Raw genomic sequence first — 24,808 nt, forward strand, 5'->3', positions numbered from 1 at the left:
CTCTGCACTGCCTGCCAACACAATGTCTGTACTAAACAACCCACCCCTTCAGGGAGGAGGCCGATAACAGAGAGAGCAGTGAGGGTTTCTAAAGCAGCATCTCGAACACTGATCCAATGTTTTCTATTCAAGTTGTGGTTCGCTAAATGCATCTTAACTTGATTTGATAACCGTCAGGTCATCAACCTTTCATTTCCAGCTTTATGATATTTGCAGATGACATGATAACATTGTGGGATTAAGTGTGCTGAAACAACATATTTGTCTCCATTTTAATTTTTCGATCAAAAGCTTCTCCACATTTGTCCTTAGCGTTCGACTTTGTTGATTTGATTGTTATGGATTAGGCTGAGATGTGAACTACAATATACAGTGTTTGATATGTTACGATATATATAATCTAATTAGGACGTGCCACAGTTCTACTCTCGGAGTTGAGTTTTTATTATTTCCCGTAATTATAACCATTCTTCCACCAACAAGAACCTTTTGTTTATGTGCAAAGGTTCTCCCTTGTCTTTTTGCATTAGAGAGCTTGAATAGAGTCGGGCATTAATTATGTGGGACTGTAAACCCCGACAAAACACTGTATGCGACACTGGCCTATACAAATAAACTAGACTTGAAATGCTGTTACCCTGCGGTTTAGGGCATTCCTGCTGCCAAACTTGGCTGGGTCTTGGCCCAGACTGGTCTGAGACAACTTCCTGTCCATGTCTTCAGGCCATCCTGAGGAGAAAGGGAGAGAGGGAATATTACATATCTGTGTGAAATCCTCCATATATGTGCATACAACACAATATTGTATGTTAGCCTTTGTCCTCACCCTCAGCGGGCAGTGCCTCTCCATTGGTAGGGGTTACCATGCAGAGCTTCTTGGCCGTACTGAGTCCTCTGCTGTTGAGGAACACTGGCAGGTGAACGATGTTCCTCATATAGTCATGTCCGTTGATGTTGGAGTCTCTAAGCACACTATTGAGGTTTTGGTTGATAGCCTTGATGATAATATGCGGGTCACTGGCAAAGATGGAAATAAAAGGGCCTTTGGAGAAGAGAACCCTCACCTGCAGAGAGAAAAGAACCCCAAGTTAAAATGAAAATTATTATATATATCAGTCTGTTGCACTTCTGTTAGTGACACAACCGATTTGGTTCAGTCATGCTAAAAACTGAGTTTTTAGCTCAGCAGATCTCTCTGTGGGCTGTCTACTGCTTTAATGTCAAAAAGGACAGTTTACAAACTAATCAACAGACAACTTGACAGCTGGAGGCACCAGTCAGCTGTGATACTTTAACTAAATCACCCCTGTGAGAACTGACTGTCAGTAGCACATGGTGTTGGGGATTTCCACTCTGCTAAATAAGGGACATTGTCCAAGTGTCACAGGACATCGATTTGTGCTACATTCACACATGGTTTGTTAACCCCTGGCCAGCACCCTCAGCTTTGGCCCACAGGATGATGAACCTCTTGTCTCTTCAGCAGCTGTCAGCATCATCAACTAAGGCACCATCACATGATGTCAAGATCTTTAATGCATGTTATCCGGTGATAGCGGAAATACAGACTGAAGAAAAAAACAAACAAACAAAGACTTTGGTGATTTGTGTGACCTACAAAGAATGGAGTTCAGAGTGATGTGCTTGAATCTCTCTGAACTGAAGATGGTTTCCAAGATTATTTCACTAAATAATAACATTTGGCTAAAGGAAATTTTATTACAGCAAATGGGTGAACCATTCTAAACCTGGAGGTGAGCTCAGGCAGCTGGGAACACCAGGCTGGCTGCACAGTACTGGAAATGTAAGGGGTCTGTGTGCACAGGTGAAAACCCCACTGAAAGTCAAGGCAGCTGATCTACAATATGAAAATGAAATGTTATTCCTTCATATTATCTTGTTATCAGCAAAGAGGAAGCTGCACTCGTCATTTATGTGCCCACACACACAGAATCATGTGCAAACACACCGTGTCCAGCATCTGCAGCACTTTGTCCTGTTCACAGGCATCCAGTCCATCAATGATGACAGCCATGCGTGTCTGGTTCTGGGTAAAGCCATCAATGGTTTTGGCCATTTTTGATATTAGCTCCACTTCATGCTTTAGGACCTGGTGAGAGGAAGAACACAAATGGACTTAAACAATTCAATTATTAATGTTTGTGCAAGAAAAGGAAAATGATTAGACTGGGAACTGCAGCTTCAAACTCCACAAGCAAATGGAAAGCCCCTTTTCAATATCATGACAAAACTGTGAAAGCTTGAAATCTAATAAAAAAGCCAAACCTGGCAAGAAAAATATAAAAAAATCTCAAAATTTTTCCCCCAATATATGCACACCAGTTTTCAGATCACCATTTACATGTTTCAAACACTAACTTTGAGCCTTTCAAAGCTTTACCTTACAGTTTCAAAATATACAATGACTATGTATTAGTTTATGACTGCATATTAGTTTACCTTCATAAATCCCTCACTCTTGAGTTTATGCAAGTTGTTGGCAGCACCGTGCAGCCGTTTCCTCTGAGAGTTAAGGACAGAATCAGCCACCTGCCACCAAGTCCTGCAGTTGAGCAGTAAGGCCAGACCCACCACACTCGCCATGGCAATCAACACTGCATTTACGGTCAAGTTCTCAGGGTCCACCTGGTAAAGAAAGGCATTGAAGCTGATGACTGGGGGTGTCCAGTGACACAGTAGTTTGGGTGCATACTATGTCATTTTCTGGGTTCATTACTGTAACCCACCTTAAAGATGGCCAACAAGGCCATACCAGTGATCAGGCATCCCAGTGTCAAGGCAAACAAGATGAAGGAGGGAACACAACATGTTTTCTTCCACTTTTTACCTGGGGTACGAGAGAAAGGTCGAGCTTAACGTGATGTACTTTAGGAAATTTCACATCAAGATCATTTGAGAAAGTATGCAGTAAATACACTGTCTAAACAGTTCATTTTAAGCACTAATTTTACTTACAACAGTTCCATTTTGCTTTCAAGAGTTATTCTTAATTTTAATGTGCAGTAATGCAGTTAAATACCAATAAAAGCAACCTGATTAAGGAGACCTGCTTTTCTGTGTCACTGAACAAGGACACTTACACTTCTTTAAAATTTGATTTTACAGTCCATTAAAACTGTACACTGCACATACAGATGTCAATTTGCAAGCCACTGACTGATGATGCTAGCTCATAATTGCAAATAGAGGATTCTGGCTTAAAGGTCATTACAGGAGTGACATGTAAATTCAATGACAGTGACAGTGACAATCACCTTGGACCTCATCGTTCTTGAAAACTCTGAAGAGCCTGGCGGCCATGAAGCCGAACTCCCTCTCACAGGCATCCGAGAGTGTGGCAATCATCTCAGCCATGGAGGTCTCCCCTCCAACACTGGACAGACGATTATAATCCGTAAACAAGAACCTGTGTGACATGTGAGAAAGAGAAATGATTCACTCAGTTACACAGAAAATGGGACAGTATTCATTTTAACCTAGATGTTCACATTATATTACAACAGATGTAATTGTTAACGGTACTATCCCAAGCACTGAATTTTACAATAACAATGTAATAATGTAATAAATGCAGTGTGGGAAGGATTTCCTTTTTTTTATCTTTTGTAGTTTTTTGACATGAGTGTGTGTGTGTGTGTGTGTGTGTGTGGGTCTGCCACTCTCACCTGACAGGCAGTGCACGGGTGGTTTGCTCAGGAAGTTCGGGTGGGTTAACAAACATCAGTTTGAGCAGCAGCTCCAGGTAACCGACCTGGCGAGCCAGGCGAGTGCTGATGACCCATGCCCAGTTCCAGCTTTCCCTCTCACGCCGACTTCCAAAGTACACCAATACTGGAGATGGTAAATTATAAGAGTTATTTTATGTGACACTTGTTTGGCAACAGCTTTATATATTTGAAACATGCATAAGCGTTTGGATTTAACCAATTCAGAACTTCATTTGTGGTCCAGAATCCAGATTACAATAACATGCCATTATATAATCCAACCACTTGCAAAGAGCCTGCAGAGCAGGTCAAACAAAAACAAAACCTCTTCACAGTTAATGACATTCGGTTATCACATCAGTATCGCACTTCTAGCTCTAGATCTGTCTCCTCACCGAAAAAGATGTAGAGCAGGGCGAGGAGGCTAAGGGAGACAGCAATTGCTAGCTTGGGATCAACAGTGAAGCCCAGAACGACAGCCACTGAGCCGCACAGTAGCAGGGTAAGGAAGACCACCAGCCATGAGAACTGGAACAATGGCTCTATCTGCTGGCCTGCAAAGGTCTTCATCTCATCTGTCGGTAAAAAAGAAAGAAAAACAATTTTAAAAAAGAATCTCGTCATAGATATTCAATTAAATATATAGGCAGACTAAAATACAGGACAATTAGGACATTACAACTTTACATGTTACAAAGGAGCTAAAAAAAAAGTGTAAAAAAGTTAAAAAAAAAGCACTATCCAAAAAAGCAAACTTGAAAAATTCTGTACTTTTCATCTTTGTATGAGACAGTTTTCCATGCTGTGAGCTTACATACCCTCCAGTTTCTTAAGAAGGAAAGACTTGCCGCTGCCCCACTGAGCATACAGTCCAACACAGATAGGTGGCTGCATGGTGGGCTCGCTAAGGATGTCTGCTAGAGCACTACTATACAGGTCATAACCCAACATGTCTCCATCTGACTCAGAGGGGGAGAGGTGCTCTGAGAGAGAAAGAGAGAGAAATGTAAAGAGAGAAAAACAGTAGAGAGGACAAAAAATGCTTCTTTCTGAATAAAATACAAAAATGGCTCATACTGGCTCCAAATATCTGTGTGAGGATGCTTTTCTGGTGGGTACAGTCAATGTTGTATGGTGTCTCTCCAGCTTTGTTAGGCCGGTAAAGCAGGCGGCCATCTTTAGGGTTCCTGAGCAGCAGCTCGGCCAACTTTCGGCTTCGCCCTCGGATGGCAATATGCAGGGGCGTGTCTCCTTTCTGAGTAAAAGAAACCCTCCAGATCACTTAACTGAATAAATAACGATATGAAAGTTGTGTGACAACATTTTTTCTGTACATGCATGTGTTATGTTGAAATGTGTTTTAAAAAGTACCTTGTCCAATGCAGACACCTTGGCTCCTTTATCCAGCAGCAGTTCCACTATCTCTATGTTCCTCATTTTTGTGGCTTTGATTAGAGGAGTCTCTCCTTCCTAAAATACAAAAATATACACATTTTAATCAGTCATTCTGAATTTTATTTTTAACAGACAAGTCACTCTTTGGACCTATACATTTATAATTGATCACACAACAGTTTTTGAAAAACTAACAAAAAAAAATCCCAGAGAAGGTTCTGTGTGTTGTATTTTTCCTCAGAAACAGCATATTTCTGTTTTGTATATGAGCTATTCTCATTTGAGTTCTCATTATGTGAGAAATCAGTAGATGTGAAGTGAAAATGATATTTTATGATATTTTAGAAGCAATTTAAAGGACGAGATAGAGTTCATTTAACTCCTTTACTACTGAGTGTGCCGTACCTTAGTGCAGCTCTCGGTGTCAGGGTTACACTGTAGGATGTCTCTCACCATGGTAGCGTTACCTTTTTCCACTGCCCAGTAGAGGGCAGTCTTTCCATCCTGGTGTGGAAAGGACAAGGCAAATAGCGACTACATTAACTTGAGGGAAAAAAAGCTACCGTATGTCAGAAATACAAAAATACATATGTATGAGCTAGTGTATATAGTTGAGAATGCAGTCTATTATTTTATACTGTACACAGTATATATATAATGTGAAACAAAACTGTTTGTATAGCAATAATATGTACATTTGTGTAATTCTGAAGCATAGATAAAAGCTCACCTAACAAAGAAACAACAGAGCTGGAGAACATAAGAAGGCCTCCTGTCAACATTTAAATATCAATAAGTCATCAAAGACAGCGAGAGAGGAGCCCCTACCTGGCCCCTGACATCAATATCAGCGTATTTGTTAAGCAGAGCTCGGACTATCTCCACATGACCTCCTCTCACTGCTCCAATCAGCACAGTCTCCCCACTCTGAAAGAGATGGTGAAAGAAAGGCAGAATGGAAAAACAAACAGAGAGAGCCATGAGTCTTTCTTTCACACTGTATTTCATAACAAACACCCTTTAAACAGCAATGCTTGTAATGCGGCTGTGGGCTGGCCTCACCCTGTCTGGGATATTGACATAGGTGCTGGCATCCAGCAGGTCCTGTACGATCTCGGTGTGTCCTTCCTTGGCAGCAATGGCCAGTGCTGTGTTACCATCCTTGTCTGTCATGTTGACATTAGGGTTCCTCTTCAGCAGCTCCTTAACAACCTCTGTATAGCCTCCTTTCACCGCCACAATCAGAGCTGTCATTGAGTTCTGAAAAAGACAGATAGAAAAAGGTCCTAACATCTTATCTAGGATTTGGGGTTGTGTTCAGCAAGTCAAATTTTCAATAATTTAAAGCTGGAGATTAACAAACTGTATTTCCCAAATGTTTTCAGTTTATTTCAGCAGCTCTGGGAGACACTACAGGCTTAATTAAAATTTATTATTGATGTACTGTTTGGCGAGCCCAATAACTCATATATTTTCCCAAGCACTAGAGACTCTTAATTACCTATAAATTAATTGTTCTGCAACATTACCTTCTATAGTTCCATCTGATTATTGATGCCACATATCAAACTATCACATCATTCAGTTTGTGTCAGCACAGATGACTCAAAGGAGCACAGATGCACAGCATCATGGATGCAATCAATTATTTAATATTGCAGTTTACTAATGCATCTGTGATGCTTGGGAGCATTAATTCGTGATGGTGTGAAAACTACACTGGCGAGAACAGGCCTCTTTGTGTGTCATGGCACCCATGATGAACCCAAACCAAAATTAGACTTGCTGAACTGTGAAGCTTCCTTTTCAGACTCCCAAATCAAATATTAACACTGTCAAATGGTGCTGGGGGTACGGGTCAAATAATTGTGGGTGCAAAAGACACACAGATGGCTTTGTAATTTGGGCGTCTGCATTCAAAACAATAATTTCATATTTTTCCCTCTTCAAATTTTCAAAGGCTTTCTAAACTAAACTTTCCAAACATCCCACATCTAAGGACTCTGACAATAAAAACTGCACTTAGAATTCACATTATTATGTAGATTATTTGACCAAACTTATTAACCAACAGCTACATGAAATTAAAATTTTCAGTACTGTCTGCTTTATTATGCAACAACCATTCACAGGAAATATACAGTTTACTTACTGCGCCCTCTTGGTCCACATCTGCACCGTTGGCAAGAAGGTGAGTCACACTCTCATAGTGGCCCTTCCTGGCTGCCCAGATCAAAGGAGTGGTACCATACTGCAAAGAAAAGAAAAGAAATTATTTGTGATGAGGGACTTCACCCCGACAATTATGAAGCAAGGTTAATACACAAAAGAAAAATCTTTTGAGCTTCTGCCATCAACTCAATTTCGTGTGTGATTTAAAAAAAAAAAAAAAAGAAAGGTACGGTAAATGACAAACATCTGTCAGTATGTAGTTACCTTGTCTGAGCAGTTGACCTTGGCACCGTGCTGCAGCAGGAGATGTACAATCTCAGCATGGCCTCGACCTGCCGCCCAGATAATGGGGTAGACGCTGTACTGTTGGGGCAGAGAACAGGGGTGAAGTCATGCTGACAGTAACTAATGATCAGTGTCAGGCCTGCGGTCATACTAATGCTTTAAGCCACCTCACATGACTGAAACAGCATTGCAATGTGCTGGTGAGGAGCAGGCTTGTGGTCTTGTTCACATTTTTATTCCTTTAAAGCTATGTTTACTGCCATTTACAACAATGTTCACATTACTACATTTGGAAGGAGAATTTGGAAAAAAAACACATCATGTGAACAAATGCAACATTTATTAACTATTTTGTGACATCAGATTCAGTTTGGCTGGTGTTTTATGAACTTACACATATCTATTATCAGCGTCATTTTCAATACTGGTATAAACATGTCAATGACGCTGTGAGCGCTACATAGTGAGTCCAGTCTCAGTACCTGACCAGTGATGTTGGGGTTAGCTCCTTTTTCCAAAAGCAGCTCGGCCACATCTGTACGACCTTTATAGGCTGCCCACATGAGAGCAGTCCATCCTCCCTGAGTAGAAAACATACACAGAATGCAGATGAGTTAAACAGAAAAATTATATTGATAAGAAAGGAGACAAAATTTGTTCATGACTACTTGGAATACTCTAGACATTACAGGTATTATCTCATTAAGGGTAACAAGTGTTAAATTCAAGAGTCACAGAATAGATAAAATCTAAGCAGATTTTGTGGTAGGAAAATGTGCTATTTACAGCAGGTGTGACACACTTTCCAGTGAGTGAACAGTATCGCACAATGTGGTTTATTATAATCCCACTGTTATGACTGGCTAAAATCTCTCCTGTGTAGTTTAGACACATCCCGAACTGCAATGAGTCAGTCAGTGTCCTGAGTCATTTCCATAAAGTCACAGAGGCACAGGATTTCTTATTTCCTCTTTTTCAAATTTTTAAATACATTTTTACATCCATTTTCACAACCAACCCTAAAATGTCTCAAACATGACAAAGTACTGAAGGAAATAAAAAAGTGTCCTCTTGTAAATTTTATACATCACTTACGCCACCTACTGCTCATCAGGATTATGTTAGCATTTCTGGTTGCTGGAAATGCATATTACCACTTGACATCTACATAACAACTAATACAGAACACACACGGCCACAGGCAATAAATACCTCATCTGCATGTTGCATAGAGTCTGCTCATGAATATACTGAGTAGCTGCCACATAAACCCTGCAGACAACTGTCTGCCTCTGCGAGTCCAGATCCTGAGACCAAATCATATCACTGACCCATGCAGAGACAACCAGAGCTCAGTAAATGGGATTACTACTAGAGAAGAGCCATCGCACATAGAGTAATTTCATTTTATTTCCATTTCAAGGCTAATGGATCATCCTGTTCAACCAGCACTGGGATCGTCACATTTTACAGAAACCATTAATGTACATACAGTGAAGACATCATAACTTCATAACATCTTCAAATCAAATCAAATTCCATAACGGCTACACATTAAAAGTCAACTTAAAAGCCAGCTTGTTAGTCAACCTCTGAAATTTTAGTTTAATGTTTTGAGCGTATGTGAAAGTTTGACAGTGTCTTATTGTTCTACACGTAGTTATCACATCTGTTGCCTATAAATATAAATTTTCAAATCATTTTGGCACTGAACTTACTTTTACTGCATAGGCTTTGCTTTTCTTTTCTTAAGATCCATTTCTTGACATTTAAGCCATATTTTATGACAGTAGAGACAACAGGCACAGACACAACAAGGAGAGACATTGAGTCGTGTCTCATACACAAAGTCATCACCATGTTTGTTTTACTTAATATGATAACAGTGTATGGCCTTTCTAGAAATAAGAGTGCAGTTTTGAATAACTGAATGTTACAATCAAGTTTTTCATATATAAAACACAAAACTGGTTTTAACAGCAAATTTTAATGAAGAAAAAGTTTCCAGTAAGCCTCTATATTCTCACCATGTCTCGGTGTTCCAGGTTTGCATTGTTCTCAAGCAGTTCCCTCACGACCTCAATGTGGCCCTCCTTAGCTGCCGAGATCAACGCCGTCCAGCAGTCCTACGCGCACAGACAAACTGTTAACCTGGGAACCCTGGTCAGACTCCAAATCCAGTTTGGACAAACATCTGTCCCAGCTCTGTGTGGGACACTCTGGGAACTGTCAAAGCACAGTACCTACCAGCTGGTCATACCAGGTGCTCATGGGAACACGGTGTCGCATGGACATACAGGACTGTCAGAGAGTAATTTGCGAAAGATAACAGTGACTACAGTATCTAACTCCTCTCCTTTCTTCTTCTGCCTTAGTGCAAGAGTGAGCACAAGTTTTTAGTTTGCTAAGCGTAATAGCAGGTTACACGTACGTGAGATGTTAATAAGAGGTGTAGTGTGTGAGCATGCATGATTGTGTCCAAGTGGGAGGGTACATGTATGCGTGAGTCCATGCGTGTGTGGGGGCTGGCTCCTGAAGGCACAGGGTGTTGGCCAGCAAGTGAATACTGTCATTTAGTCAAAAGAGCGATGGTAAAAGTGTGTAATAAGTCATCATTATGGCTCATAATAGCTGTGGACTAAGCCTGAGTGTGGTGAGTTCAGCAAGATGGAACATCAAGGAAACTAGTTCTGCAGGGTTTCCTTTGTCAAGTGGATGATGTGGTCAAAATGATTGCATTGTTTTTCACCTGTGCCTGGACTCTACTGCACTCTAACGTGTAAATGTGTTCACATGTGTGTATGTGCATGCTTACAACATCGTCCAAGTTAACGTTGGCTCCTCTCCTAATGAGCTCTTGTACTATCTCCAGATTGCCCTGCTCTGCTGCCACCATCAGGGGAGTCTGTCCATTCTGGAACGAGGACAAAGGGAAGGAGTGGACACTATGATACAGATTTTATCACACCAACAAGCCAATTAATTACACAGTTTTCTCTGTAGTCCTCTGAGAACTCACTTGGTAAAAATGGCAGGCAATGATACTATTTGATGATTAACTCTAATCCCATGCTGTAAGAGAACCTGATAATATAACTCTTAATACATTATGGCTCACACATAAAAAAAGACATTTCTACTATCAGGTTAAAGTACAAATTTATATTATTGTGTAATTTTCTTACTGTCAACACGTCTCATAAAAAGAGCTAAACCAGCAGTCTCTCAATACTTTCCGACCTCTTCAGCCCATCTGTGGCTCTTAGTCCCGAGCCCAGATGCTCTTACTGAGGACGCGAATCTTTTAAAGTGAGTCATGAACATATATCCTTCCTAAAAATTCTGGTTTTCAACAAATATAATTCAGATAGGAATAAGTATCTGGGGACTATTTTGTTGATGTGGTTCGCTCAATAGTTTTTAGAGCAGTACTGCAGTTCATGTAGGACTGACATGAGGGAGCTGCCCAATGTAGCCGTATGGCCCACTGATGGGTTTTTGGACAAAAATTAAGGTCTAGGGCCAGAGAAATAAGCCAAATCAGGCTTTGGCAACACCGACAATACCTAGTGGTAGGTTTTGGTCTCTTCATGGAATTTGTTGACAATATGCCATCAGCATTATCCTTTAACTTGTAAAACAACAACCTCATATGTTCACTGTATGCACAACTAACAGAAAGAAAATCACAATGATAGCAGCTAGAACAGATTCAAAATACTGCAGAGGTAGTGTGGGGGCAGTCCTGCCTTTCTACATGGTGCTTTAAACTCTCCATTTGGTTCTTTCAGGGTCATGTTACATCATTGTTGAGTTTTTTTTTGAGCACTTAGTGCCTACAGAAAGCATGTACCTCCCTGGAAGTTTTTGGGTTTTATTATGCCATTTGATACTGATCTACAGAAGAAAAAAACTCTTCAATGTCAAAGTAAATTCATATCTCTGTTAAACTTCTACAAAGTGATCTAAATGAAATAAGAAAATGAAACATGAAAACTTACAAGTGGGGTGAATATTTTTTATAGGCACTACATCTCATACATGGCCTTTTCACAGAAAAACACTAACCCTCTATAAGCCAAACACAATATCAAGTACTGTGTCTTTTCTTTCTGGCTGTAATTTCTCAACCTGGGGTCAATAAAGTATATCTATCTATCTATCTATCTATCTAAATGGATTTCCAATTAGTTTTAACAGATTCTATTATCCCTTTTCCCACAAAATAACCTCTCAGTACTTACACACTTACTTACACTCTTAGTAATGGCTTACTTACATCACTCCTGCTGTCCACATCTCTGAACTTGTCCAAATGTGCTTTGACGGCAGCCAGATTCTCCTCCTCCACGTAGCCGAACAGACTCTGGACGGCCAGAGAGGTCATCTTCAGGGAGGTGGTGGTATCCATGGCTGACTGATAACCACCTGTACACCACTGAAGAGCAAGAGGAAAGCAGAAGGCTTAAGATATAAGAAGTATCTTTCTGGCCTACACAGCGAAATGTACAACACAACTAAGAAAAAAGCAGGGTTGTTAAATGAAAGCCAGGAAGAGGGTGTGGTGTGTCTTTGAAGTGATGCTAGGGAATAAATAAGTACTGTCCAAACCCAGCTCACACGCACAATCTCAAACAGAAAAACAACGAAAGAAACAACGAAGACAGTGCTTTCTTTTTACCCAGTCACAAACATCACAGCATACAATGACAAAAGATGGTGTCAGATTTTAACATATGGAAGTCTTAGTGGAAAGAAAACATCCAAATTTTGCTGCGTGAACGAACAAAATGATCATGCTTCCATGTACTTTTGCGTTTATTATTTTAAAAGTAAAAAATATATGACTTTAGAAGCAGCCGGTGCAAACACACATGCACACAATAAAGTAGACTGCAACAAACAGATTCTTCAACATTTAACATACAGTTATACGTGTCTCTTTCGAAAAAAGATGGTTTCTATAGGACAATACAGTGAACATGATCATTACACAAGAGCTAACAGGCGCAGTCGGTTTAGCTCAGGTTAGTTCAGTCTGCCTGCTCATGCTGAAAACATGAACTGAAATTTGTCTGCTCAGTATAATGAAGAGAGAGCAAGCACAATGATCTGCTCGCAGAAGTCCATTAAGTAATCAAATACCACTAAAGATGAACAATAGTCTTTAAAATGTGATCTTTTTATGTAATGATGCCTTGGGACAATCGGTGCACTTGACTGTGTGCCCCAATTAAATCAAGACCAACCTCAATTCTACCCTCCCCCAATGTCTTGCACTGAACTTTGTGGAACTTGTGTATACTAAACAAGGAAAAGTGCTGCCTTTGTAAGTGCCTGAAAGTATAATAGGTACATAATTGAACACTGAACAAATACTCTGCATTGATAGGAAAATAGCAGTAAAACGCAGCTGTCTGTATCTGACGAATAAAGGCAGACGGCCTACTTTAGGAGATTTTCTATAATTGTGCACCACCAATCGAAAGAAATATTTTAAACCCAGACATGGACTAGCATGTTCCTGTGAGTAATTTTAACCCTTTTCTACCCTGGAGTTCAAAAGCAGTACTCACAATTGATACTGCCCTGACAAAATCACAGAAAAATAATACACCGTAGAATATCAAAACTGCCCTGGCATTAAATGTATTATTTCTTCTGACAAAAGAAGCCCCTTGTTTTAGCTGTAGTAGGGATTCATCTAATCGATGAAAAACTCATGAATGATTCATTAAGTTGGGCTCTTCCATCATGGCCAGAGTTACTTCCTGCTTGCAGTAACAGGGGATTAATGAGCTGCATTTGTTGAATGCAAGTTGCCAAGGCAATGGGTTTCAAATTTCTTAATACTTCAACATAACTGTGAGAAAAGCAGCTTGGGCTCAGGGAGATGCAAGCTTAACAATCACATGTCTGTTGACCTTAAAGCACAAAGGCCCAAAACAGCCATCTGAGTCCATTTCAGAGTGACTGATCAATTGTTAACTAAGCATTCTTTGTTTTTGTCCAAAGTCTGACATTATTTCTTCAGTCAGAGATCACCTGTCAGCTGTTCTTCCGTATCAGACAGTGCCAAGCGAAAATAAAAAAAAAATCCTTTGTTTACAGTGAAGGCAGTAGGAGCCTGTTGACACACCCTCCTCAGCTCCTCGTCTCTCAGCACAATAGGGGGAAGATAACACCACAAAGGAACCAATCAGTAAAGATTTAGCACTCTCTCTGTTTGGCAATGGCCAAATGGGAGCTCACACACATTCTCATAACAAAACACACACCTAGCAAAAACCAGCACGGACAACACACCAATGAAAACAGTAGAAGCAATTGAAAGAAATGATTAAAACTGCTGAAAGAGTGACACATGGTCTCTAGAAAACATTAAAAAGGTGAACAAAGAAACCCCCTTACCTTGGTGTAGGGTGAAGCTTATATTTATTTAGCTATTCAACACTAGTCTTTATCCTTTGCTCACTCGCACACGGTATCAACAAGCAATGCTGGGCTCATGCTTAGCATCCCCCCTTCACTCGAGGCTGAATATTAGATGAGGGGGCTGGCCTACGCCCATCTCTTCCCAACACAATAGACACACGACCAGATTTTATTCATTACATGCACTGGCTCGGCACCAACTGGTACAGATAAAAGGGGTAGAGACAATTACGATGTTGCCTTAATTTGTGCGAATTAATTCTGCGAGTAATGCAATAAAGTTATATTTGGTTTTAATGGGAGCTGTCACTGGCAGATTATCACTCCTGTCGCTTGAACACATTTAAATGGCTCTCCAATTAAAACCAAAATCCTAAACTTATCCTGTAACACTGTAGTTCTGCTTAAAAAGCCAAACAGGCAGGGAATTCACTGTTTTTTTTCCCCAGCCACCCTACTCAAACTCTAAAGTAAAAAGAAAAATCTGTCATATAACTGTAAAGCAATAAAACACAAATATACATTGTCTGGTTTCAACACAGAACAAGCTCATAGAACTCAAAATACACAACAACACCAAGATCTACTTTGAGGCCAGATATGGTCCAGTATTTACATAAAAACATAGAGCACTTGATTATCATGAAAACAAACTACTTGTCAGCTGTGCTGTTATCTGAACACACACAAGCATGAACTTGCGAGGCAACATTGGATAGGATCTCTAAATTTAACCTGTCAGCTCTTCATGGCTTGTCATGTGGGTATGAAACTGCTGAGGATTCAATTCCCTGACACATACCAGGGTATGCTCCAAAGAACAAGTTTATAGAGTTGTCTGTCTGGAAAATTTTGCAAAACCTTGGGCAACCTTATATCAGTCTGTGGTCAAGACTGTGGGCTTTACTCTGAAAGGTTATGCATAATTGAGCAGTTGTTTGGAACAAATCCCTGACCACTGCAGCTGCTGGAGAGAAACTAAAGTTCTCACAAGCTGACCACCAGGTCAGAGTGGTGATAAACATACAGTGTGTTGTTTTGTGTATGTGTGTGTTTCCTTCCTGAATCTGCAACTTGACATAAAGTTTCTGAAAACGAGTATGGCACCTAAGCCACTTTCAATGCACGTCTTCGTGTTGTCAAAAGAGCCAACATCTGGATGAAAACACACACACACACACACACACACAAACACACGTGGCCTAAGAGAAAAGTAACGTTACAATTTACTTTCTGGTCTCTAATGTAGGGGTTCTGATGTTATAAGCAGACTGACTTCAAGTGTCAAACACTATCTTAAGGAAGCAACAACAACACACTCGCTAGCGAAACTCCCAATGGCTAACAGGCTAACGTTAGCTAGCTCAGAGTGGCTAGCAGCGCAACACGTCTTGACTTAACGCTATGCCACTTTTATCATCTCTACAAGGGGAAAAAAAAATAAAAGTGCACTACCTGAAGTCCTCTTACTTGGGCTGGGCTGCTCGGTGACCGTTTATATTTAGTTTCCACTCCAGAGAATGTGGCCAAACAATGCCATTTTTTCACGTCATACTGTGACTTCTTTGCTTCTGTGTTTTTCACGTTAACCTGCTCCCCGGCCGCTGCCACAGTTAAGCCAAAAGCTCCACCTCCTGCTAGCCGTGGTTACAGTGGAGGTGCAGACGGGGTCAGGAACCCCTCCGCGACTTTGACCGTGTTTTGTCTAATAAAGTGGAAGGATCCCAGCCTGTTGCCTGACAGGATTTCTGTTGACAGCTGACATGATACAACGTGAATTTTTCTTAACGTAAGGACCAAGTGGACTTGTCATAGTAGACTAGTTTCGGCTGCAGTGGAGGAGAAAAAGTAAATTCACTCGAATCCTGTACTCAGATACAGTTCTGAGGTAGCTTACTTGCATTTGAGTAGTAGGAGGAAATACCTATTATTACACTACATTTATTTAACAGCTATAGTAAATGTTTTTGCAGATACAGATTTTAAAAATATCCGATAACGAGATTATTAAATATTATTTTCCAGGTCATTGAACTAGCTAATAAAATGTGATATTACAAGCTACAACATTAAAATGCTGCCTAAACATGAATGCACCAGTGAGCATAATGTAAAAATAATAAATGAATACAATGCTTTTTCCAGCTTAACCAATACTTTTGATACATTTATATTATCTCTCCAACTGAAATATAATTTTAAATAGGGAATTGTTACTCAAGGAGTTTTTTTTAATGTGACTTCCTACAGAGTACTTCTTCCTTTTTCTTATGTCTGTGTATATTTAACAGTAGTTGAGGAACTTGTTTGGGTAAGCCAGAGAACTTACTGGTTTGAATTATATAGCACATCTGTGCTATATAATTCTGTGATCTGTGAATGTGTTTGACCCTAAGTAACCTTCGCTCTTGAATTTCCCTCGGGATCAATAAAGTGTCTATCTATCTGAAGGGACTGGAATATTTCACCGTGGTAGTCTGGAGAAGCACAGATAACATTTACGATGGCTCACTCATATCTTAGTATCTATTCCAAAACTGAAGCAGCTAAAGGAATGCAGACATTTGATCAGTCACACCTGTGTTTTTTTTCCTGCTGTGTGAAAAAAGGCCAGCGCACTACGCTTCAGTGGTGATGAACAGAGGTGCTTTACAGTATTTTGTGATATGACCTGCTAAATACCCACTGACCTTAAACATGTAAGTATTATGCATACACCACTGCAGGGACATCTTTATTTCTTTTTCAGCAAAATCTGTTATATAGCACCATTTCAGTAGCTTGCAGTAATATAATCACCGGTTTTGAAATTGACTGTTTCCACAGTAGACATTTTCGCATGTTATAGCAGAAAAAGCACAGGCGGAATTAACAAAATAAATAACATCTGCAAGACATTAAGGTGAGCTTTGTTGTAGTGGCTTACAGCCCTGATTCCTGGGAGAGTTAATGGAACTGAGCCATTGCAGCTGAGATTTGTTTAACCTAAGCTTTTCCTGCTAAGACAAGTCAAATTATTTACTATGAAAGTGTTTTGTCATAACAGTGCTGGGACATTGTGTGTTGAATGGATTTTCCCTTTGCTGCATCGATATGCTCTGGATCAAAAGCCAAAATTTTAACAACAGTGTTACTACTAATTGTAATTTTCATCAGTAACTCAAAAGACGTCAAGCAATATTAATCCCCATTACCAGATAAATATAAGACATATTTTCAATTTTAGTGTTTAAAAATAATTTCTCTTTATTTTGCCACATAAATCAGAATTTTAATGTACTGTTATACAAATCTTTCAATAAATTTCCTTCTGACACAAAAATAACCATTATGTTACACAGGCACGCACACACACATACTACATGGATGCACGCACGCACGCGTGCGCGCGCACACACACACAGGCACGCATGCTCACGTACACACAAAACAAAATGCGCCATTCTTGATTTGGCACTTTGGACATATGGAGCAGTTTGCATTGATCTGCTGGTTCGGGTGGCCATGCAGTGCAATAATCGCTATGTTTGTAGAATGACATCCCTTTCCCTTAAGTGGGCCTCACTCGCCTACACGGGGCCCAGGCTACAACTATAGTTCACATGAGATCACATCGACATGTACGGATCACATGAATACTGGTTTACACACACACACACAAACACACACACACACAGTCATGGCAGGAATATGCAAATGTTAGAAAATCTTAAAAAGAAATGAAAGAGGTCCACACTTCAAAGCTCACCTCAGCTGCTTTGTTATTTTACATTACACAAATGCACCAAATCAACTCAAATTACTGACAATTTTTAGGAAAAAAAAAAAAAGAAGAAGCACAACTTCCAAGTATTTATGACATTCTAGGCTTGAAATCCACAGAGTGTTTCAGTTCTAACATAAATAATGTTAAAATGTAAAATGTGTCATTTGACTGTTTAAACTCGCCTTTTGGTTTGCCTTATCTGCAACAAATTTTCCCCATTTTCTTGACAAAAGCCATAAAAATGTAATAAAAACAAATATGAATCGCATGGGTGGATGGTGAGCTGGATGCTTTGCAAGTCTTAAGGTGAGCTGTGGACCAAGTCTCTTACACCATACAGTAAATGCACCCTGAAACACCGCCTATTCTAACATAAGTGCACACAATATGAAATAAGACCATTTACCACAACAGCTGGTCGATGTCTTTGAACTTTGTACGATATTGTAATGTCATGTTTATAAATAACTGTACCAGATTTCCTCTCAGACAAATGCAATTTGCACACCTACGTATTTTGCAACCTGAACACAATATGAATTATGCATTGTGCATCAAATTAGAAAAACTTTTTTTGTTCTTGTTTTCTTTTTTTACATTCAATTGGTGTGTCATAATTATGGCTATAAAACCTATATAAATTAAATAGTTCTTCAGTAAATACAGTAATCTGCTAATCTTTTTTATGTTTTAAAACCAATAATTAAAACATGTTCAACAGTGATCAATCTACTTTGTTTCCCAAATTATACAATTTTATTACTTGTCTTTTGAATAGTTTTGGATGCTTGCATTACAGGGGCAAGACATTTGAACACAGAGGAAACCTTCTGTGTGAAAATTATGAACACATGGGAAAAAAAAACAAAACAAAAAAACATACCATTGAACCCCTAGTCAGAAACTCTTAAGAAAAAAAAAATCTAAATCATGAAGGGTTAATAAACTCCCTTTGAAGCACACATTTATCTGAAGAGTCATGTTGGTCAAAAAAAAGAGCAACAGATATGAAAGATATTAAAAAAAAAACAAAAACAAAAGCAAATACATTTAATAGCTCTCGAGTGCCTCTTTTAGTCTTTCCACTGCTGGATGCGGACTTTCCACTTTGGGTCTTTCTATGTCAGGTAAAGTCCATTTATCCCAGAAAAACAAAGCATTGAGAATGGATTCCACATAGTGTTGTCACAAACATCTAAATACAAAACACGTACAATGTGAATTCTTCTTCGATAAAGATTTTAAAAAAGACATAGAAATCAAACAATGTTTTGAGGATCCTAAGGCCTGTTTGAAATTGGCAGCTGATGATAAAGGTTATGTTTCTTTTACATGAACACATTTTTCCATTTACTACCTAACAGAGGCTTGTATCCAGACAATGACAAAAACCCTCCACATACTGCACTTTGTATAACCACAATGGTGAAACTTAGGTTCTTGCAGTGTGCCATTCAACTATTATCATTCATGCGACCAGTACATAGAGGGTTTAAGGCAGCTTGGAAGTCTTCATTTCCACTAATGTACTATAAAGTAACCACTATCACCCATTAGTTTACACCATTGGCCATTGTTACATCCCAGTCTCGTATCCTTGTCAGAAGTGTGATTGCTGTCGTCCTTGCTACTGGAAGTTTTTGACAGAACAATGACTCGTGTTTTCTGTCTGTTAGGATTTTTAGAGCGTCCGATATTTGGTTCTTTGTCAGGTAAACAGACTGGCCACACTCCAGCTCTCTGTGGTTTCTAGTTCGTCTCGAGTGTTTCTACTGCTGAAGGGACCGTGCGTTGCGTTCCTGAGATTCATGTGGCTTTGTCTTTCTGGTTGCAGTTGTTGTCTGTGCTGTTGTGGTCTGTCTGGCTGTGCTGTAGGTTGTCCTTCTGTAGGCTGTCCTGCTGCTCTTTGGCCTGATGGCGTCTTGATTTGACAGGTAGGACTAGTACCACCAGGAGACAGAGGAGGTGTAAGCAGAAGTACCAGGACCTGTACAGACATCACAAAGTTACAATTAGATTGACACAGTTTATTTAGCAGTTGATAAAATAAAATAAAACAAGAAAATGTGTGTAGAGCATAAATTGATGGCAATGTTGCTCGGTCGGTCTCCCGCTTTGGTCCTGACTGAAATATCTCAACATCTACTGAATGAACTGCTACTATATTTCGTATAGACATCCATGATCCCCAGAGGATGAATGCTAATGACTTAAGTGATTCCCCGACCTCTGCACTATCACCAGGAGGTTGACATTTTTGGTTTTCAGTGTTTTGACAACTATTGGAATTAGTGGATTGGATTGGATTAACTTTGATGAACCCTTAACTTTATTTCTAGCACCATTACTGAATTTTAATTTGTTCAGTGTATAAATAAATACCTGCAAAGTGATGGCCTTCCCATCGGCCTCAGCTGTAGATTGTACTTAGTACTAATAGGCAAATGTCAGCATGTCAACACTAATAACTTTGAGAAAGGTGGGGAGACTGAAAACCCTATAACAAGCATCAACATTAGTCAAAGTGATGGAGGCTTTGTGTAGAAGAAGAAAAATAAATAAGATTAGATTAAAAAGCCTGCAGGAAAATTGCTACCACATCATACTATTAAGTTATGCTTATGGTACTTATGGTATGGACTTAAAAGATATGTATATCTCTCTAGGTCTCCTTCTCCTCCTTGCTGCTTTAATGAGTCCATTTTCATCAGCCATTTAGCAGCCACATGCTGATTTAATGGAAGCCCTCATCTGAATGTGGCTGACCATTGTAGGGCCTTTATCTCAACGCAGGGGCCGAGCAATGTTAAGGCTGTTCGTTTTATTTCCTCCTCATCAATCCTCTCCACCCTTTACCCATTAAGCTGTCTTGTTAATGGTTACAGCATGACAAGAGGGAGCCAGGCTCATGAAAAACTGTTAATATCCACACTGGGGCGAGCAACATCATTTACATGCTTAACATAATCAGTGTACAAAAGGCACTCTACTGATTACTTCACAGTAAAGCAGAGGCTGTATTACTCTCTCCTGAACACTGATATTTTTATTAATGAACTCCATAGTGTCAACAATACAGTTCAAAGCAATATTGCATCAATATCAACACACATTCAGTCAAACAGACATACCTGTAGAATTTGAGTGATGGTCCCACAGCGAGTAGGACAAACGGCGCCACTGTGTAGCTAATGGCAATCTGAGTACACGCCCACGTGATGACATCATAGATGCGCTTGTACAAGTCAGAGACCAGGAAGTATGGTCTGATGTTGTGCCTTACCTAAAAACAGCAGAAAATCTTCTGAGTTCTCAAACATAATTTTCAAGTGAAAGAGTCTGTAAACTTTAAATTGCACTGCACTTATTCTACTGTACAGTAGATTAGACTTGAATTGAACAAATTGACCTAGTTCCTGAAGTCCTTCATGGCAACGGCATTACTGCCTACTCCTGCTTATCGGCCCGTCTCTGTCTTTTCCATCTCATAACTATTCAGAAAAATCCATCTCTGAGCATATCCATGTGGCAGTGGTCAGTAGTTTTATGGCGCAACTAGGTCAGTGGTCTCCTTGTTCTCTTTTAGATAAAGAAGAACAAAGTCCCAGCTAGAACTCGGCTACAAAAAAAAAATATTGTGCTGCTGTTTCAGTTAATAAGCCCTTCACAAGTAGAATATCCAGAATTACAGAGAGGGTGTGCACTTGTACCACCACTCTGCTGTCTCTACATAAACATCCTCTTGTCTCCATCTTTGAAAAGATAAAAGTGAAGAGATCTGGTCTTTAGCAGAGATCAGGGGTTGTGGCCTCACACTTGTACATGAGGTGTAACTGCTCCTCATCAAGAGATTTTGTGTGTAATTGGGTCTAAGCAGTAAATCTGAAGAGTTGTTAAACATCTGCAGAATGATGAAACACAAATTTTTTCACAAAAAGACAGAAACATGTGTGTGTACTCACTGCACGTGCAGCCATGGTCATGACAATGCCAGTAAGGAAGGTCAGGTAGTAACCAGGGTACACCCCGTGCCACATGGCTGACAACAGGAAGGTGGCAGCAGTGGGGTTGAAGGGACAGCGCTCATAGCACACCCTGAGGAGAGGGTTCACATGACACACAACCAGCGTTTGGTCAGCACCATACAAAAAGAAATAAAAAAATATATATACACGAATAAAAAATTGATGGTAATAATAACATGTAATAATAATTTTATGGGTGGATATTTGTTTTTGTAATTAGAAGAGAATGCTTTGTGATTTTTGTGTATTTTATAATGAAGCTTGTAAACATTTGCAGAATCATTATGTGGCATTTTTTTTTAAATCTAACCATTCAAACTTCGGTTAATTTCATTAAAATCAAAATACTAGACTCAAAATATGCATTGTATGTTTACACAGATATTTCAGCGTAAACATATTTCAACCCTCTAAAGCAAGAGGTTGTTCCTGCACAAACTAAAATAAAGTACAGTATCACAACCTGAAAGCTTTTACCTTTTGAGCCAAAGAGCTGTTTGGATGTTCCAGTTGTCTAGGAAACTTTTGAAACTTGTGGCAAACTGAAATAGTACCCAAAAAAAAAAAATACATTTGGACTTTAGCTTAAAAAAAGGCTTTCATTTGGATATAATTGGTCTCATAAAAAGAAGCCTAACCTCAATATCCAGAATTCTGAGATTTGATATCAGGTCCCACCGTGGGGAGCCATCTTTGTTGTATCCATTGAAGCCAAATCCAGCAGCGTTGTTGATGGCATCAGCTGCAGGAGAAAGGTACAAATGTTCCTAAGTATGGGAACAGCAACAATAAAGGAAGACAAGCGCCACATCCTTAGAATCCATTAGTTTGTGAAGCAATGACAGAAACAGGTGGAGGGACAGCATCACGTGTATTTGTCATCACTAAGCAGGAAGAGCTGCAGTTTTCAATTCAGCACTAGATGGCACTGTTATGTCAGGAAACGCTGTTACCTAAGGGACAGAGGGCTGCACCTGCACCTCAACATGTAGTGCAGACAGATTTAAAAATATCCAGATTCACTGAACCCAGAACAGCTCAATGAGTTCAAACCGCTCAAATAATTCCTGTTTCTATTTCATTCACTTTGTAATGAAAGGTAAGCAATTAGACTGTTCCAGAGGATGGAGTTGAGTCTTGTGTCTAAGTTGACAGAAAAAAAGACAAAATATTTATAATGAGTTAGAGATAAATGTGAAGTTACAGTTATCACCAACTCACCAAGTGTCCAGACAAAGTAGTACTTCGGCCTCAGAGCCAGCATGGCCAGGTAAAGGTAGATGACCTGAAGGTAGAAGGGTGTGGTGCTGACAAAGTCATCGTCTATGGAGTACTCCACCGGGAGCAGCTTGCACAGCGACAGATAGATGGCCAGAGAGATGGCACATGTGCACAGCTTGGAGATGACGTCATTCTGGGTGAAGGTGACAGATAAGAAAAGCAGTACACCAGATTACTTTCGCAAACAACAATAACCACATTGGCAGACGTGATACTCGTCCTTAAACAAAACTCTGTTGAGCTGACTTGAGGTTAACTCGAGTCTTTGATCGTCCTCTCATGTTTTAAATTTAGCAGCATCACTGTCTCTTCTGAGACAAACCCACTCGAATCTTGAATTGAAATTAAATTGTCAACGCAATATGCAGTAAGAAAAACACAACCTTGAGGTTCAAACCTTTGCATCATTCAATTCTCAATAGTGCTTCTCTAAAGTGAACCAAATGCAGTTTAATAAGAATTTAAAGCCTCATTATGTAAAATCACAACCGCATTCAAGTACTCATTTTGATGGTCTCAACCACTTTAGAACATTTTTTTTGCCCACCAAAGCATAAAACCAAGATCTGTTTTACCACACTGACTTCACATGATGTTTGCATGCCTATTCAAGAGGTGAAAACTGTGTTGTACCTTCGGTGAGGGTTCACTCTGCTTGTACTTCCCATTCTCCTTGCCATTGGCGTTCTCCTGATGACGTGGCTGGTAACCAGTGCCTTCGATGAAGGCCACGTAGTCGTTGTAAGAGCAGGTGGGGCCTGCCAAGATGCCCATGAAGTTACAGTTGTAGCTCAGGTACTCCAGCAAGCTAGGCATCCGCCTTAATGGTCACAGACAGGAGCACACACATTAGGGAACAATTAGGAAGTTAGAGGATGATTTCATGTAGAGCAGTAATGCCCTCCCTTTTGAAATATAATAGGGATGGCTACCTGTTCACTGAGAAACCAATCTAATCTCTTCTATTGAACTGTCCAGGAAAAGAGTGAGTTCCCCTCTGAAATTCCTCTCTGAATTTAATCTGCTGGCTGAAGCATCTAAGTGCCCGAACAGGAGCTCTTGTTTCGACTACTAATTCGTCACCTTCCCAGTAACCATCTCAGAGAGAGTGGATGACTCACGGTAGCCCAGCAAAGGATTACGAAACAAAGGTTCATATTTGGGAGTTAAAGGTACACTGGTCAGTGTCTTTTCTTTGTTGCAACAATTATGTCAGCATCTCCTCTCAAGTTCTGCTCTTCACATCATTTCTACATGTCAGATGCAGATCATCTACCAACTGCCAGGGAAAGGAATGTGCAGCTGTAAAGCAGGATAGACAGAGGGTAGGACAACATTACATGTCACACGAGAGTAGTGAAAATATGATTTCCTGGATACTGAGTGCCTAAAAACTGCATGACAGCACCAGGGAGAAAAACTGATTTGGTGTGCAGAAAGCAGTGAAGTCATTATTAAAATACAGGGTATAATTTCTTTCAGACTGAGTTCATTATTTCTAATTTAAGACCATGTCAACCTTTTTTAATGCAGCTTGATTGAATGAACCCATCTTCTGAGCACATCATCTCTTAAAACATACCTGAGTCACATACCTGATAGCTAGGTATTTCTGAGTGGGAGTCAGCTGAGCATCTCGCTTGGACAAACCTACAGACACAAAGAGAAATACATGTAAAATATACATCTGATTTATGTACATGTACACCTTATCATCTCGT

General features: G+C 39.8%; 2 protein-coding genes across 6 annotated transcripts in view; both read right to left on the reverse strand.

Moving 5' to 3' along the window:
* The window catches only part of kidins220a (kinase D-interacting substrate 220a), a 41,423-nt gene extending 25,683 nt beyond the window's left edge, over positions 1 to 15,740 (reverse strand). Inside the window, exons 1-21 of one of the 3 annotated variants that reach the window (XM_046412274.1) lie at positions 15,486 to 15,740; positions 11,860 to 12,018; positions 10,396 to 10,494; positions 9,608 to 9,706; positions 8,063 to 8,161; positions 7,560 to 7,658; positions 7,276 to 7,374; positions 6,186 to 6,383; positions 5,952 to 6,050; positions 5,529 to 5,627; positions 5,100 to 5,198; positions 4,806 to 4,983; positions 4,547 to 4,711; positions 4,124 to 4,303; positions 3,687 to 3,852; positions 3,276 to 3,427; positions 2,748 to 2,848; positions 2,461 to 2,646; positions 1,970 to 2,110; positions 827 to 1,064; positions 638 to 729 (exon numbers count right to left, since the gene is read on the reverse strand). In XM_046412274.1, coding sequence (XP_046268230.1) covers positions 638 to 729; positions 827 to 1,064; positions 1,970 to 2,110; positions 2,461 to 2,646; positions 2,748 to 2,848; positions 3,276 to 3,427; positions 3,687 to 3,852; positions 4,124 to 4,303; positions 4,547 to 4,711; positions 4,806 to 4,983; positions 5,100 to 5,198; positions 5,529 to 5,627; positions 5,952 to 6,050; positions 6,186 to 6,383; positions 7,276 to 7,374; positions 7,560 to 7,658; positions 8,063 to 8,161; positions 9,608 to 9,706; positions 10,396 to 10,494; positions 11,860 to 11,991 — 2,721 coding nt within the window. In that variant the 5' untranslated portion in view covers positions 11,992 to 12,018; positions 15,486 to 15,740. Of the gene's footprint in view, positions 1 to 637; positions 730 to 826; positions 1,065 to 1,969; positions 2,111 to 2,460; positions 2,647 to 2,747; positions 2,849 to 3,275; positions 3,428 to 3,686; positions 3,853 to 4,123; positions 4,304 to 4,546; positions 4,712 to 4,805; positions 4,984 to 5,099; positions 5,199 to 5,528; positions 5,628 to 5,951; positions 6,051 to 6,185; positions 6,384 to 7,275; positions 7,375 to 7,559; positions 7,659 to 8,062; positions 8,162 to 9,607; positions 9,707 to 10,395; positions 10,495 to 11,859; positions 12,019 to 15,470 lie in introns of all 3 variants that reach the window. The other 2 variants (XM_046412275.1, XM_046412273.1) reach the window with 2 other exon arrangements.
* A 1,495-nt stretch (positions 15,741 to 17,235) lies between these two features.
* mboat2a (membrane bound O-acyltransferase domain containing 2a) overlaps positions 17,236 to 24,808 on the reverse strand; it is a 36,479-nt gene continuing 28,906 nt past the window's right edge. For all 3 annotated transcript variants that reach the window (XM_046412621.1, XM_046412620.1, XM_046412622.1), the window contains 8 exons: positions 24,683 to 24,737; positions 23,721 to 23,907; positions 23,028 to 23,220; positions 22,445 to 22,548; positions 22,284 to 22,348; positions 21,744 to 21,876; positions 20,913 to 21,064; positions 17,236 to 19,768 (listed from right to left, as the gene is read on the reverse strand). In XM_046412621.1, the coding sequence (XP_046268577.1) occupies positions 19,588 to 19,768; positions 20,913 to 21,064; positions 21,744 to 21,876; positions 22,284 to 22,348; positions 22,445 to 22,548; positions 23,028 to 23,220; positions 23,721 to 23,907; positions 24,683 to 24,737 (1,070 nt within the window). In that variant the 3' untranslated portion in view covers positions 17,236 to 19,587. The remainder of the gene's footprint in view (positions 19,769 to 20,912; positions 21,065 to 21,743; positions 21,877 to 22,283; positions 22,349 to 22,444; positions 22,549 to 23,027; positions 23,221 to 23,720; positions 23,908 to 24,682; positions 24,738 to 24,808) is intronic.

This window comes from Scatophagus argus, chromosome 15, assembly GCF_020382885.2.
Source record: "Scatophagus argus isolate fScaArg1 chromosome 15, fScaArg1.pri, whole genome shotgun sequence".
In the NCBI taxonomy this organism is placed as follows: Eukaryota; Metazoa; Chordata; class Actinopteri; family Scatophagidae; genus Scatophagus; species Scatophagus argus.